This window comes from Schistocerca piceifrons, chromosome 1 (genome assembly GCF_021461385.2).
Source record: "Schistocerca piceifrons isolate TAMUIC-IGC-003096 chromosome 1, iqSchPice1.1, whole genome shotgun sequence".
NCBI lineage: Eukaryota > Metazoa > Arthropoda > Insecta > Orthoptera > Acrididae > Schistocerca > Schistocerca piceifrons.
In genome coordinates, this window is record NC_060138.1 from 650,786,030 (window position 1) to 650,802,184 (window position 16,155).

At 45.5% G+C, this 16,155-nt stretch overlaps 1 protein-coding gene across 1 annotated transcript in view; it reads right to left on the reverse strand.

The window, feature by feature from the left end:
* Positions 1 to 16,155, reverse strand: part of LOC124761130 (neural cell adhesion molecule 2-like) — a 228,074-nt gene that overhangs the window by 181,890 nt on the left and 30,029 nt on the right. The window contains exon 3 of the mRNA XM_047249111.1: positions 9,100 to 9,303. Coding sequence (XP_047105067.1) covers positions 9,100 to 9,303 — 204 coding nt within the window. The remainder of the gene's footprint in view (positions 1 to 9,099; positions 9,304 to 16,155) is intronic.

The following is a 16,155-nucleotide window of genomic DNA, read 5'->3' on the forward strand; positions in this document are numbered from 1 at the left end:
CGTTTGGTAAAACACCGTGTCCTGCTGCGTGAAAAAATCCGTAACTGCCTGCTGCACAGTTTCGTCAGACAGGAGGACTCTTTCAAATGGTTCAAATGGCTCTGAGCACTACGGGACTTAACATCTGAAGTCATTAGTCCCCTAGAACTTAGAACTACTTAAACCTAACTAACCTAAGGACACACACACATCCATGCCCTATTCAGGATTCGAACGTGCGACTGCAGCAGCAGCGCGGTTCCGGACTGAAGCGCCTAGAACCGATCAGCCACAGAGGCTGACAGTCGACTCTTTAACTCCTTATTTATGTGACCGATTGTCGCATCGGGAGAGATCAGGAATATTGGGCGCGTACTCAAGTATCTCCCACTTAAGTCGGCATAACTTCTGCTTTACGACATTAACGATATCCGGATGAGCGTTACAAAGAAGGAGCAGCAACCCTCGTCACCGTAATTTCTCCAACACTGCGCAGTACCGCAGACGGAGACACCAGGCTCTTGAAATCAATGAGCAGTGGATCCCGGTAATTAAAGGACGGGATGAGTATTACATTTCGAGCTGTTGTCTGACTTTGTTTCGACGCTACTATGGATGGTCTCTCAGACCGCTACAGTTTTTTGTCTTGTGATATTTCACACAACTCAGTGAGGAGAAGTTGACTTGTCTGTGTACCTTCCTATTGGATGACAGGCTACACGTGTCAGAAATCTGGCATTGTTCTTACAATTTGTTTCTTATTCTTGGCCCTTTGGACGTTTCACCGACATATCATAGTGTTTGCGTGTCGCGTTTTTGTTGAGCGTTACCGTTTCTCCGAGGTGAAAAAAGCTAGACCATCTATGCAATGTTTTCTACGCGAGACAGATACGTGTGTTCTACAACGCTTCATCGAATTCTGAGATGAAGACTTTTATGACAGTGATACTGAGCCGCGCGGGATTAGCTGAGCGGTCTTGGGCGCTGCAGTCGTGGACAGTGCGGCTGGTCCCGGAGGAGGTTCGAGTCCTCCCTCGGGCATGGGTGTGTGTGTTTGTCCTTAGGATATTGCAGGTTAAGTAGTGTGTAATCTTAGGGACTGGTGACCTTAGCAGTTAAGTCCCATAAGATTTCACACACATTTTTGGACAGTGATACTGACCCAGATTTCGTGTGTTTATTGATCACGATACTAATTCGGAGAAAGAAACTGAAAGTGATGAAGATGTGACACGTGATGACGATGGAGAAGCGTACTTCTTCGGTAAGACCAGAAAGATGTTTTCGATGGAGAAAACAGAAGCCGCTAACTAACGTAAGAACAAGGCAAGTCGACATTGTCTGGCAGCTGCCTGGACTCCAACAGATTCCTAAAATTTTGAAGGAGATAAAACATCAATCTTTTATTGTCCTTGGTTGAAGCGAAAATCAAGTATGTGGGTCAACAGTGTGGTATTCTGATTTGGTTGGAGAATTGTAGGTCGGTTTGAAAAATGTCCAAGATCATGGAACGCGTCAGTACAAGAAATTACAACATGTAATTAATAACAAATAAAATACAATACAGAAACTCTCACAAACGAAAACTGTTTGAGCGCCTATTATATTTATGTATTCTGTCTGACGTCTAGACATCCCGACGACCTAACGCCGAAGACAAAATTACATGTGAATTACCAATGCTGTAAATGTTGCATGCTTGTTGAAACAGACCTTTCGGACCATAAGACGTCTGTTCTTGTTGTGCGCTGCCGTAAATCAGGCTTGACAAATCGGTAAAACTGGCAGCTGAGAGGCAGAGCACAATGCTTCAGTATATGCACCAATAATAACGAACAAATTAGATGTAAATAGACACAGAAATCCTGCGATTAATGCAACAGTTACCATGAGCTTTGGTCAGGATAGTCTGCCTCTGTGATCTCGTGAAAATATCGTGACGTCGTAATGAATATGGTATGGAGTGCTGTTTGTTCACATTAGCGGAAATCTTTTGCACAGGGTATCTGTTTCTAGTTTTCTACTAATCAGTACAAATGGACGGAACAAAGAGACGACAGTGTCAAATTTCTGAAGCTCTCGAGACGTTATCACTGCTAACCACTTTGTACTACCTTAGTTTTTGGAGATGTAGGCAGGGGTGCAATCACGATGACATACCGGGTTTATAGCCCAAGAACACAGCAAAGCCGAAAAGGAATTAGGGGGGGGGGGGGGGGCACTGAACATAATTCATGAATGGAATTAACTGCTGTAATACAAACGAGTGGTTAGCTGTCAACTGTATCTAGTGGTCTATGTGAATACAAGTGACATTTTCAATGTGAAGGCAATTTTACGTATGTAGGGTCTAAAATCTACGTGAGATGAAGATCAGGTGTTACCTTGCTATATTTAGCAACAGTTTTAAGTTGTGATGGTTAAAAAATATGTATGAAGGAAGTGAGAAATAAATACCTATGAAACAAAGAGACGCACTGGTAATGGAAAAAATCTGAGGTTTGAGTGCAGTATAGAATAGTGACAGGCGACATTTGACTATGAAAATTCGACTGTTTCCGAATAGTACCTATTAATCAAAACAAAAGGTTCATTCTGGACCCTGTCAAAATTTTAATACGGGAAGATTTATCAGCAGGAAAGCGAGTTTTCGCCATTCACTCCTTTTGTTTAATACTGAAAAATCTTTGTAGTTTTTGTTACAGTGCTTTTCTTGTTTCTTTGCAAAATCTAATTGCAAGCTTATCAATACCATTCGTGCATTGTCGCTGTAACTGACAGCCTAAGAGCTCTGTCTTGCTGACTGTTATGTACAGACAGCTCTGTGCAGTCATGGTGTTATCTACGCACCTGCAACGTGTTGATATCTTCAGATCGTTCAGACGCAGCAGTACTGTGCGGCAGCTGAGGAGGTTAATTAATCGTTCCGTCAGGTCATGTTGTTACTCGCAGACGGAACGTATCCATTCACTTGGTAACAGTTGGTAGGGGTGCACTGCCGCGAACAGAGTTACACGCGCTCTTAATAGGCACACACACACACACACACGCACACACACAATCATTAACATTTTCCCAGAAGTAACTGAAAATAGTTAAAGGCCAGTATTCATTTATTGATGTTCCTCCTGTTTTGGAATGACTTCTTTTTCCTAAATCTTACATTTATCAGAATCAGCAGATAGCTGTAGTAATTCGCTGTCTTCAGCAGCGCTGCAGAGTGCGAGGGCAGCGAATAGGAAGCTATATAGTTCCAACAAAGGCAGAGGTGACGAGTGGACCATATGGCGTGGTAGTGAGTCATGGGAGTGGGGAGAAGTGCGCAAGGCCTGAGAGCGAATATTGATTGGCAGTCTATACGTAGGGGAACCACGAGTGTCTTGGCGGGAAACACAAAATTTTCTTTATTAAATACCAGTTATTAAAGTCCACATACGTCATAGCAAAAAGTAGGAGAGCCAATGGGTCATAAGGGTCTTAATACCATCTTATCGCTATGCAGTAAACTAGAGATGGGCCAACTCGTTCATTGTGGGGTTTAGTTCACTGTGATCGCTCATTTTTTGGAAACCGTTCATGTTTATTCGTTCACCGTTCATTTGTGCATGGTATATGGTTCTTATGAAAAACTGAAAATTAGTAGCATAGGTGACTGAAGATGGAAGGCGCCAAGAGGGGGCACTTACCTTCCCCCTGGAGTACAGAGCTTTCTTTCACTACAGAATTCTCATACACTTGTAGAAGTAATTTTCGTGGTTCTGCAAAACCTCTCGTTTAGCCAACTGTATCGTTATGTGGCTGATCGCAATGAAATAATATAAGGGGCCGCACTAAAAACCGGCCCCGAGTACAGACTGAACACCAATTACGCACGATTTGTTGACCGCTACGAGCAGAATGGAAAAACATATAATAATTAGGCACTAAAGAAATAACAAATAAGCTAATGAAAACAACAACTTCGAAACAATAGATGACGATTGGTGAGCGACAACGAGCAGTCTAGTACTCGGAGCCGATTTTTCGTGTGCCAATCTGTACCACTAAAATAATATTGTATAAGTTATCATATTCTCGTTATAAAATGTGACACCAGACAGTCGATTATGGACCGCGGGCTTCATTCTGTCGTAAGTCGGTCTGCCTTCCATAACAATGGAGATGCTGTTTCACCTTGGATAAAAAAAGACAGAAAATGGCCACTCGTGTGTGTCGTGCCGTTTTCCTTTGCATGTCTAATAACAAAAAAACTTTCCTTTTTATGTCTTCTGCTGTTTATCGAAATAGTGAAGTAAGCTGATACGCCCTTTCCTTGCCTGAAAAGATGTACCGGTATGTATTACATACACCCTATATTTATGTAATTTACGTAATTATAAAATACGTTTTAATTACCTGTCGTGGACGTTGAATAGAATACGAAAAGAACCAGAAATCCAGAGTTCAAAAAATGTTTGAAACATATCCAGAATTGGCGTGCGCAGCGAACGAAATGAACGACATCTCGATACCGAACTAACTAGGAGAGTCAGCAGTGGAACTGCGAAGAGTGGCCACGCGAAGGACGAGTCCGGCAGAGGGAGACCGAGACCGAGACAGAGACGGGAACGGAACAGAGCCTGGAACGAGACCGGCCGAAGTGTCGTTGCTGGAACGAGTCCGACCGTTTCCTGTTCCCGGAACTATAAGCAGAAAGCCACGACCGAAGTGAACTATGAAAGACCGTTCCTTAGAATTCGTTCCTCGCTCCTTCCGTTCATCTTGATGAACCGTTCATTTGGTCCTGTTAGTTCGCGAACGATCCATCTCTACAGTAAACCAGTTAATTCAGTAGACAAAAGAATATTGTTAAGTTCCGTAAGCTGTACGAAGAGCTACGAAGTTTTACGATGTGAGCAAGAGACTTCGGCCGTACGCCAAACTCACCAATTCGCAATATGATGTGCTCGGAACATGTTCTAATATAATAGTCGGCTTCACCATGCTCTCGAGGTTTATTAGCTTTTTGAGATGAATCGTTTTCAGGCTACTGAATTGTTATTGTTTTACGGTGTTTGTTAATAAACGCTTCGTAATGGCATTCCCTTATTTATTTCATGTCAATTAGATATCCACGCCACACTTATGACAGGTAGCCGGCATGCATCTTTGAAGAATGCAATGCGCTATAAGAAATGTTCCAAGGGGCAACATCATCGAGAGATTCGCAGAAAACAAGTTGGAAGAAACTTTAAGCGCTGATTCTTTAAGATATCCAGGAGAGTTAACTTAACTAGCGCAGTCTCGGGTGGGAAGGTTTAAAAAATGGCTCTGAGCACTATAGGACTTAACATCTGAGGTCATCAGTCCCCTAGAACTTAGAACTACTTACACTTAACTAACCTAAGGACATCACACACATCCATGCCCGAGGCAGGATTCGAACCTGCGACCGTAGCGGTCGCGCGGTTCCAGACTGAAGCGCCTAGAACCGCTCGGCCACTCCGGCCGGCGGGTGGGAAGGCATGACCATTTGTACTGTACATCACACACACCACTTTGTACGGATTTGCAGGATAAACTGACAAAAACTAATATTTCTGGCTTTGCAGCCATCATATTCGCCTACTAGAAGCTCCTCTAAGAGGAGTTGAGAAGGCAGCAATGGGAAGATGACGTAATGTGGTGTGAGGTACCGATGACAGATGGTTTGCTCGGTACGGGTATCACGAGAAAGACCGCCTACGTTTTGGTCCTTCTCCATAATGGGTTGCTGCGTTCGGGAGTAGAGCTCCTAAATGATAAGTCTCTGTTATTTATATTTGTGAAACTAAACAGTGAATTTACAAGCATTTCATGTAGAAGCATCTATCAATAGCATGCTGCCACTACGTTAATTCAAAACTGTTAATTACCAGTAGATTAATAAACAACTGCTAACCGAAAAGGCAGGCGAAGCACTTACAAGATATTCGGATCACGCCTAACTTGGATGGCGAGCGAAGTGGTTTGCTGTAAGATCAGAACTAGTTCGGCAGTCTCGGAAGACAGACATGTTGTCTGTCTTGGTCCTATCGGTTGAGAACAATTTAGCAATTTCTGCTTATGTGGGCATGCAGCTGAGAACAATGATTGTAGCTACACAAACTACGCAAATACACTGTTCATTAATTTTTAAATTTTCTTTGAAAATGTGAAGAATGGAGATTATTTGTCATACGTAAAGTGGATTATAATTGTGCAGTTTCTCATTATCTGCTAGTAAAAATGCGAGTGGCATCACATTAAGCAAACCAATTGAAGATTTAATTATTTACACAATACCAGTTCCTCGCTAAGAGTTTATTATACCCTCAAGGTAAGGGACTCACGACGTGCTATTTTATGCACAGAGGACAGAGGACTGCAGGTTGGTGAACATTAATTAGAACTTAGGCATTCCACTCAGGGTGGTGGAAGCAAATAGGCACCTCTTATGTATTGCAATCTTAGTAAAAATACCATCAGTGACACGTCATCTGTGGTAACACAGAGAAGGTGTGAAGGAATTTTCGAGGGGAGGGTTTTATCATACGCTGGTTTATATCTCCCTCTCTCCCCCTCTCTTTTTCAACTTGCCGAAAAACTTTAATTTCGGTTTACTACAGCGAGGGGATTCTGCCACGTGTTACGTGACATATTGTAGGAAAATGAATAATAGAAACTTTACATTCCGCTGCGTGAGTCGTTGTGCATGTTCTCAGTGCTGACTTTAAGAGAGAGGTGTACTGATTCATAAAGATTTTCTTCTGTAAGAGGCGAAAGTAGCAAAATTGAATATTGCAATATTTGTAGTCAGACATAATGTTGACGTACTACGTAGAGTAACCAGACAAAATACCTGCAACGGAGGCAAGCAGAACTTCATCAGTTCACAGGAAAAATGCTACAGTGATGCGAGCTATTGTGCGAGTTTTAATGTACTGCACGACATTTTCTGCAAGCTACACTGAAGCTCCAAAGAAACTGGTATAGCCATACGCATTGAAATACAGAGAGATGTGAACAGCCAGAATACGGCGCTGTGGTCGGCAGCGTCTATATAAGACAAAAAGTGTCTGGCCTAGTTGTTAGATCGGTTACTGCTGCTACAGTGCCAGGTGACCAAGATTTCAGCGAGTTTGAACGTGGTGTTATGGTCGGGGCACGAGCGATGGGACACGGCATCTCCGAGGTAGTGAGTAACAGGAATCAGGTAAAACAACAAATCTCCGATATCGCTGCTGCCGGAAAAATATCCTCCGAGACCGGGACCAACGACGACTCAAGAGAATCGTTAAACGTGACAGAAGTGCAACCCTTCGGCAAATTGCTGCAGATTTCAGTGCTGGACCATCAAAAAGAGTCAGCGTGCGAACCATTCAAAGAAAGATCATAGATATGGACTTTCGGATCCGAAGGCCCACTCGTGTACCATTGATTACTGCACGATACACTGCTTTACGCCTCGCGTGGACCCATCGACACCAACAATGGACATTTGATGACTGGAACATGCTGCGTGGTTGGAACTGCCTCGTTTCAGACTGTAACGAGCGGATAGACGTGCACGGCTATGGAGACAACCTCATGAATCCATGGACTGTGCATGTCAGCAGGGGACTGTTCAAGCTGGTGGAGACACTGTAGTGGTGTGGGGCGTGTGGAGTTTGCAAGATCCCCTCGCTTCCAAACTGATACTGTTATTACTCAGCTTATCCGCGAGTCCGTAGAGGGTGGTATACGTGACGTATAGTATGACTGGTCAGCATTTCCACCCTGAATTTGCGAGTGTAAGTCGGATCTTCCTTGATCCGCTTTGGTGGGTTGTGTCGTAGGATTTCCTCCTACCTGTGCACGGTGCAGCTCTGGTAAATGTCGTCCCGTGCAGATTCTTCATTGGCGCATTGGATGTCTCTGTCGGGGGAAGCTAATTATCTGAAATTGCTGTCGATCAACTTTAGGGTATCTATTTACTCGAAATTAACATTCAGAATGCCGTAATATCACTTTTATTCCGATCAGATCAATAATGAAACACTCATGTCACAAACTACTCGTAACCGAGAGCATGGCTACCATCGAACAAGACAGGAAGAGCTCTTAACGCCGACTGCCGGCTTTGGCGCGCAGTCCGTATCTCTTACTAGTGTCGTCACAGCTCGTGGATTTCCGATCAAGTTCGTACTTACTAAGCTATGCATTTGTTAATGAACGGCTGTGAATTTTAACGAGGCAAAATTGTGATAAAGAGCTTTAAACATCCAGAGGCGCCTCCTAGTATTCATGTTGTCATAAATGACTTTAATTATTAAATATAAATAAACAAAATCGGTGACTTTGGCACCAAGTTGGCGGTACTTCCCGTCATGTATATTTCCCAGGCTAACGCTTGTTGCTACGGTCCAGCGCCGAGTATCACCCCACTACGCGCGACATATGGTCGCTTCGTCACCTAGCCTGACAGCGTGGGAAATGCTCTCCGATTCATGGCCGGCTACGGACTACAGCACTTCCTAACTACCGTGAATACGTCAATGAGAGACAATAATTTATTAAAACTGGTAAAAATGTCTTCCTCACGTAAGAGGCACCTTACAAGTTGGGGTGATATCGGACCCCTGATACGTTTAGATATGACTCTGACAGGTGACAGGTACATAAGAATCCTGTCTTATCACCTGCATCCATTCATGACCATTGTACGTTCCGACGGACTTGGTCAATTCCGGCAGGACAATGCAACACCCCACACGCCCAGAACTGCTACAGAGTGGCTCCAGGAACACTCCTCTGGCCACCAAACATGAACACTATTGAGCATATCTGCAACGTGCTGTTCAGGAGAGATCTCCACCGCTTGTACTTTTACGGATTTATGAACAGCCCTGCAGGATTCATGGTGTCAGTTCCCTCCAGCACTACTTCAGACATTAGTCGAGTCCATGCCACGTCATGTTGCGGCACTTCCGCGTGCTCGCGGGGGCCGTACAGGTGTTAAGGAGGTGTACCGGTTTCTTTGGCTCTTCAGCGCATTACTTGTTTGGAGCTGGAACGCTGTAAGCTGCTGTCGGCAGTTAGCATCTCATGCCATCCCTAGTGCAGTCGCTGTGCTTCACTCACGGTGCAGGTCGAGCGTGAGGGCGACGCGGCGCGGCTCCACGAGCGGCGTGTTGCGCGCCTGGCAGGAGAAGACGGCGCCCAGGTGGCGGCGAGCCACGCCGCGGAACGCCAGCCGGTTCTCCACGACGCCCGCGACGCGCCGCTCGCAGTCGGCGTCCACCACCTCGCCGTCCAGCAGCCAGCGCACCGACGGCTCCGGCTTCCCTGCCACCACAACGCACGGCTGGCTCACGTTCTGCTCGACAAGTACAAAGCGTCATCTGACCGGCTCTTCTCACAGAAGACCAAGTGCAACAGTATCTCCTGGTTACATTCGTCTGGCCCGAGTTATGCTGCAAGGGTTAGAACCGATTGCTGTCACTACTTGATGCGGATGTTCAAAAAGTTGAAATGTGTGTGAAATCTTATGGGACTTAAATGCTAAGGTCATCAGTCCCTAAGCTTACACACTACTTAACCAAAATTATCCTAAGGACAAACACACACACCCATGCCAGAGGGAGGACTCGAACCTCCGCCGGGACCAGCCGCACAGTGATGCCGATGTCCTGAGCGATTCGGAGTCGAAGGGATGACAAACATTTTAGTTTCTGATGAAACGTGGGGAAGCAAATGAAACCGTAACCTAAGTTCGCAATCGATCAGTATGCAAATGCAGTTACGTTCGAAGAAAAAAAAAGAAACTGCGGTGAACTTCAGTTTGAAAAGGGTTTATGACATTGTTAAATTAAAAGTAGATGGGTAGATGGTATCTCACGTGCCGGAATGCATCACAAAAAATATAACGAGAATGGTGAAAAAAGTATTTTCTAAGTAGAAGATACTTTACTGCTGCAATGTGGACAAATACAGGGGTAACAGTAATACCACCTAGAAACTGCACAAACAGATTCATGAGCGGAAATGGAGCAAAAATGTTCTATGAACATATGTCCTGAAATGCATCGTTGCCACGGTAAATAGCACTGACGAATTAAAGTTTCTGCGGCCACTTGTCTTGTGGTCCTTGTGTGTTACAGGCTGCGTGACTTACGCAGCGAACTGTCAGCAGCAGAGTGGTCCAGTATTTACGTCGACACAAACCGAGACGGTGTTCGTGTACGGCCAAGCAGATGGAAATGGTCGAGAGGCAGAACCAGGTCCTCCAAATCTGGTGTATGCACAGTCCGCTGCTTCTATACATACATCTACATCCATACTCCGCAAGCGACATGACGGTGTGTGGCGGAGGATACTTTGAGTACCTCTATCGGTTCTCCCTTCTATTCCAGTCTCGTATTGTTCGTGGAAAGAAAGAGTGTATGTACGCCTCTGTGTGGGCTCTAATCTCTCTGATTTTATCCTCAAGGTCTCTTCGCGAGATATACGTAGGAGGGAGCGATATACTGCTTGACTCCTCGGTGAACGTATGTTCTCGAAACATCAACAAAAGCCCATACCGAGCTACTGAGCGTTTCTTTTTGCAGTCTTCCACTGGAGTTTATCTATGACCTCCGTAACGCTTTCGCGATTAGTAAATGATCCTGTAACGAAGCGCGCTGCTCTCGGTTGGATCTTCTCTATCTCTTCTATCAACCCTATCTGGTACGAATCTCACACTGCTGAGCAGTATTCAAGCAGTGGGCGAACTACTGTACTGTGACCTACTTCCTTTGTTTTCGGATTGCATTTCCTTAGGATTCTTCCAATGAATCTCAGTCTGGCGTATACTTTACCGACGATCAGCTTTATATGACCACTCCATTTTAAATCACTCCTAATGCCTACTTCTAGATAATTTATGGAATTAACTGCTTCCAGTTGCTGACCTGCTAAATTGTAGCTAAATGATAAAGGATCTTTCTTTCTATGTATTCGCAGCACATTACACTTCCCTGCACGTTCGTCTGTGTGAAAGTACCATGATCATACAAACGCCCATAAAGGACACGAAATGTTGTGTGATGTGGTTGGTGTCTGTGAGGGTACTTGCTTTGGTATAGCCGTGCTGCCTCTTGACCGTTTCCGTCTCCTTGGCCGTACACAAACACTCTCTCGGCTTGTTCCCGACGTGAATACAGGGTTATTTCTTCTGCTTACGTTACGCTGCATCAATGACACACCCTAAAACACATAACGAACACACGCACGTTGTCAGAGGAACTTTCATTCGTCAGTGACATCTACCGTGGAAACGATGGATTTTCGGACAGATATTGGTTGGTTGGCTGGTTGATTTGGGGGAGAGGACCTAACAGCGATTTCATCGGTCTCATTGGATTAGAGAAGGTTGGGGAAGGAAGTCGTCAGTGCCCTTTCAAAGGAACCATCCCGGCATTTGCCTGAAACGATTTAGGGAAATCACGGAAAATCTGAGTCAGGACGGCCAGACGCGGGTTTGATGCCTCGTCCTCCCAAATGCGAGTCCAGTTCGCTAACCACTGCTCCACTACCTCGCTCACTGACACATGTTCGTAGGACTTCCTTCCTCCATTTGCAGTCAGGAATCTGTCCCTGCACGCTTTCGGTTTTTATTAATGTTCAAACTGCATGTGAAGAAAAGACTAATAAATTGAGGACATGACCTATTCTAAGGTGTAAGCTAACTTTCCTTATTTAATTCGTAATGAAGGACATTAAGGTACAGCCTAAAACGGATTGTATTTTCATTTGTAGAATACTTAAGCTGTAAACCCACACAGAAACAAAATTTTTACTGATAAATCGTACTGTATGGAGTATCCTGTTGTAGGGGAGCGAAACATGAAAAACCCAAAAGAAAGACAGAGCATGGATGCGTCCTTTAAAGATGTAAATGTGGAGGAAGATGGAGAGAATAAGTTGCATGGATATGGACGAAAATGAGGATGTCCCCGGAAGCATGGAATAGCAGAGACAATAACATACTAAGCTAACACAAAGAAGAAAAGTAAACTGTTAACTTATCTCCCATAATTTTTTGACGAAAGAACATTGTAAACCTAAATGAAAAGAAACTCGATACAAGAGTCTGATAAGGTTTTTTGGAAAAGAAGACCAAACGGTGGAGGAAAAGTTTTCAGATTCTGGAAGACTGCTGGATCGTAGTACATACAGCATCATGAAGGAAGCGAAGGGCCGCCACAAACTTAGACGTAAGGGACATGTTAACACAGCAGACGACAGATGACGAAGCTTCTTGGCAGATTGAAACTGTGTGCCAGACCTACTCTCTGACTCGGGGCCTTTACCTTTCTCCAACACTTTGCCGCACACAGTTGTAATCTGACAGGAAGTTTCACAGAGCCGGCCGGTGTGGCCGTGCGGTTCTAAGCGCGTCAGTTTGGAACCGCGTGACCGCTACGGTCGCAGGTTCGAATCCTTCCTCGGGCATGGATGTGTGTGATGTCCTTAGGTTAGTTAGGTTTAAGTAGTTCTAAGTTCTAGGGGACTGATGACCTCAGTAGTTAAGTCCCATAGTGCTCAGAGCCATTTGAAGTTTCACACCAGCGTACAGTCCGCTGCGGAGTGAAAATTTCATTCTGAAACCTGATGATGTTGGTATCTCTACAGACTACATAAGAAATACAAATGGTTTGGGCACACAAATAAATTTCACACAGAATATCATCAGTGCACATCAGCTCACATTTAGTTACGTATGGACACTCATTCTTAGTTATCGAATTCTTTTCTGCAGTACAAATGTACGAAATATGACTACAACTTTCAGATCGCAGAAAAGAGCCATTATAATAATAACCAAACTCACTGTATAGATTTGTTCAAGACATAGGGGATCCTAAATGCACTATTTGGAGAAGGTTTACCAATCAGTTATAAAAATATAAAATGACTTTCATAATTAATGTTCGTTACGCAAGACGTTCTAGGCTAAACTTACATTTCTCAACAAAAATAAATATAAAAATCGAAGAAACATTGTACTTAGGAGTACAGTTGCCCAAGGACATGTGCAATTATATACATATATGTTGTGACAGGTACTGTGGCTGCTCTTCTTTTAAAGATACACTTTGGCTACGCTCCTCGGGTAGGCCGTATTGAATTTCAAATGGCTCTGAGCGCTATAGGACTTAACATCTGAGGTCATCAGTCCCCTAGAACTTAGAACTACTTAAACCTAACTAACCTAAGGACATCACTCACAGCCATGCCCGAGGCAGGATTCGAACCTGCGACCGTAGCGGTCGCGCGGTTCCAGACTGAAGCGCCTAGAACCGCTCGTCCACAACGGCCGGCGTATTGAATTTCATGAAGCACTTACACTCCTGGAAATGGAAAAAAGAACACATTGACACCGGTGTGTCAGACCCACCATACTTGCTCCGGACGCTGCGAGAGGGCTGTACATGCAATGATCACACGCACGGCACAGCGGACACACCAGGAACCGCGGTGTTGGCCGTCGAATGGCTCTAGCTGCGCAGCATTTGTGCACCGCCGCCGTCAGTGCCAGCCAGTTTTCCGTGGCATACGGAGCTCCATCGCAGTCTTTAACACTGGTAGCATGCCGCGACAGCGTGGACGTGAACCGTATGTGCAGTTGACGGACTTTGAGCGAGGGCTTATAGTGGGCATGCGGGAGGCCGGGTGGACGTACCGCCGAATTGCTCAACACGTGGGGCGTGAGGTCTCCACAGTACATCGATGTTGTCGCCAGTGGTCGGCGGAAGGTGCACGTGCCCGTCGACCTGGGACCGGACCGCAGCGACGCACGGATGCACGCCAAGACCGTAGGATCCTACGCAGTGCCGTAGGGGACCGCACCGCCACTTCCCAGCAAATTAGGGACACTGTTGCTCCTGGGGTATCGGCGAGGACCATTCGCAACCGTCTCCATGAAGCTGGGCTACGGTCCCGCACACCGTTAGGCCGTCTTCCGCTCACGCCCCAACATCGTGCAGCCCGCCTCCAGTGGTGTCGCGACAGGCGTGAATGGAGGGACGAATGGAGACGTGTCGTCTTCAGCGATGAGAGTCGCTTCTGCCTTGGTGCCAATGATGGTCGTATGCGTGTTTGGCGCCGTGCAGGTGAGCGCCACAATCAGGACTGCATACGACCGAGGCACACAGGGCCAACACCCGGCATCATGGTGTGGGGAGCGATCTCCTACACTGGCCGTACACCACTGGTGATCGTCGAGGGGACACTGAATAGTGCACGGTACATCCAAACCGTCATCGAACCCATCGTTCTACCATTCCTAGACCGGCAAGGGAACTTGCTGTTCCAACAGGACAATGCACGTCCGCATGTATCCCGTGCCACCCAACGTGCTCTAGAAGGTGTAAGTCAACTACCCTGGCCAGCAAGATCTCCGGATCTGTCCCCCATTGAGCATGTTTGGGACTGGATGAAGCGTCGTCTCACGCGGTCTGCACGTCCAGCACGAACGCTGGTCCAACTGAGGCGCCAGGTGGAAATGGCATGGCAAGCCGTTCCACAGGACTACATCCAGCATCTCTACGATCGTCTCCATGGGAGAATAGCAGCCTGCATTGGTGCGAAAGGTGGATATACACTGTACTAGTGCCGACATTGTGCATGCTCTGTTGCCTGTGTCTATGTGCCTGTGGTTCTGTCAGTGTGATCATGTGATGTATCTGACCCCAGGAATGTGTCAATAAAGTTTCCCCTTCCTGGGACAATGAATTCACGGTGTTCTTATTTCAATTTCCAGGAGTGTATTTGGTGTGTTTGATATTATAACACATTACAGCCTGTATCCTATAACTAAGGTTTTCAGAACACTAGTACATTGAGTATATCTCCAAAAGGTTATTCTAATGACATTAAATGTCAGATAATGAGTTATAGGTATTTAAAGATTTTAGGAGATGCGTGTGTCATTTGTCGTAAAGCTTTTGAAAATATGCATAAGCTTAGTGCATCATTTCTGTGGCTACTTCCACTATAACTGCCTTTAGAAACCGCTGCTGAGTCGTGCATTAATATTACATGAAATTAATACTGTCATCCAAGCGTGTGGTAAAATGTCCGTCTACGTGAACTACACTGCAAAGTAAGCATGTCTGAGGCACCATATGCTCTTCCTTGTGAACGTACATACACCGCTTTGGGTTAACGAGTACCATCGGGACGTAGTGGGTGGAGTAAATCAGTGACGACGAAATTTGGAGGCTCTGAATTTCGCAGACGTTGTAAGACAAAATTGGTATTTATGTCACGCAGCCGGCTCGAGTCTAATATGCAGCAGGGGCGGTGGCGGCTGCCGATATTTAAAGGATTTCCATTACAGCGCGGAGTGGAGCGTCGGCGCGGCACCAAATTACTTTACGTCCCTGCCAGGTGTGACGAGTCAGGGTGGGGGTGAGGTGGTGGTCGCTGGGTGGGGGGGGGGGGGGGGGGCGCTGGCGGGGGCTAAGTAGCCGAGTCACAGTCCGTCCGGAAATTACACTAACTGAAGAGCGGTCGCCGGATAACCGGATGCCGCAGTGGAGGAGAAGAAGTCCTGAATACGTCTGCCCAATTTCCCTGATACAGACAACGATTTTAACACAAGTTTGGTTTTAAGATGCCATAAATTTCTCAGCTGCAGTAACGAAGCACATTACAGCTGATTCACAACCACAAAATCTGTGACGCTAGAAAAGTGTAATGCGACTCTTATTTATCTTATCATACGTCAGTGTCTTATAGGATAATGTTAATTCCAACTTCATACATTCTGAAATTAGGGTGTTTGTTTACGACCAAATGCTGTCTAATAAAAATGATACAAAGTCTAATAACAAGCTGACGAAATATAAGGGGTGATCGAAAAGACTCCGTATGAAAGCTTGCAGCAGCATATATGTAAAGTAGGGCTGCTCCGAAGCGGGTATATAAGCACCGACATCTAGGAAAGGGTTAATTGAGGGATTCATGTCTTTCGGAAGTGCCTGTGGCAAATGCGGAAAAGTGAACTATGGCGATGTTATTACCTAATGTGTTCAACCAGGGTCAACGTGCTGCTATTATTTTTCTGGCTACCGAAGGTGAAACGCCGGTAAATATCAATAGCAGAATAAAGAATGTGTATGGACGTAAGAGGCAGCAGGTCTGTCCAGAATC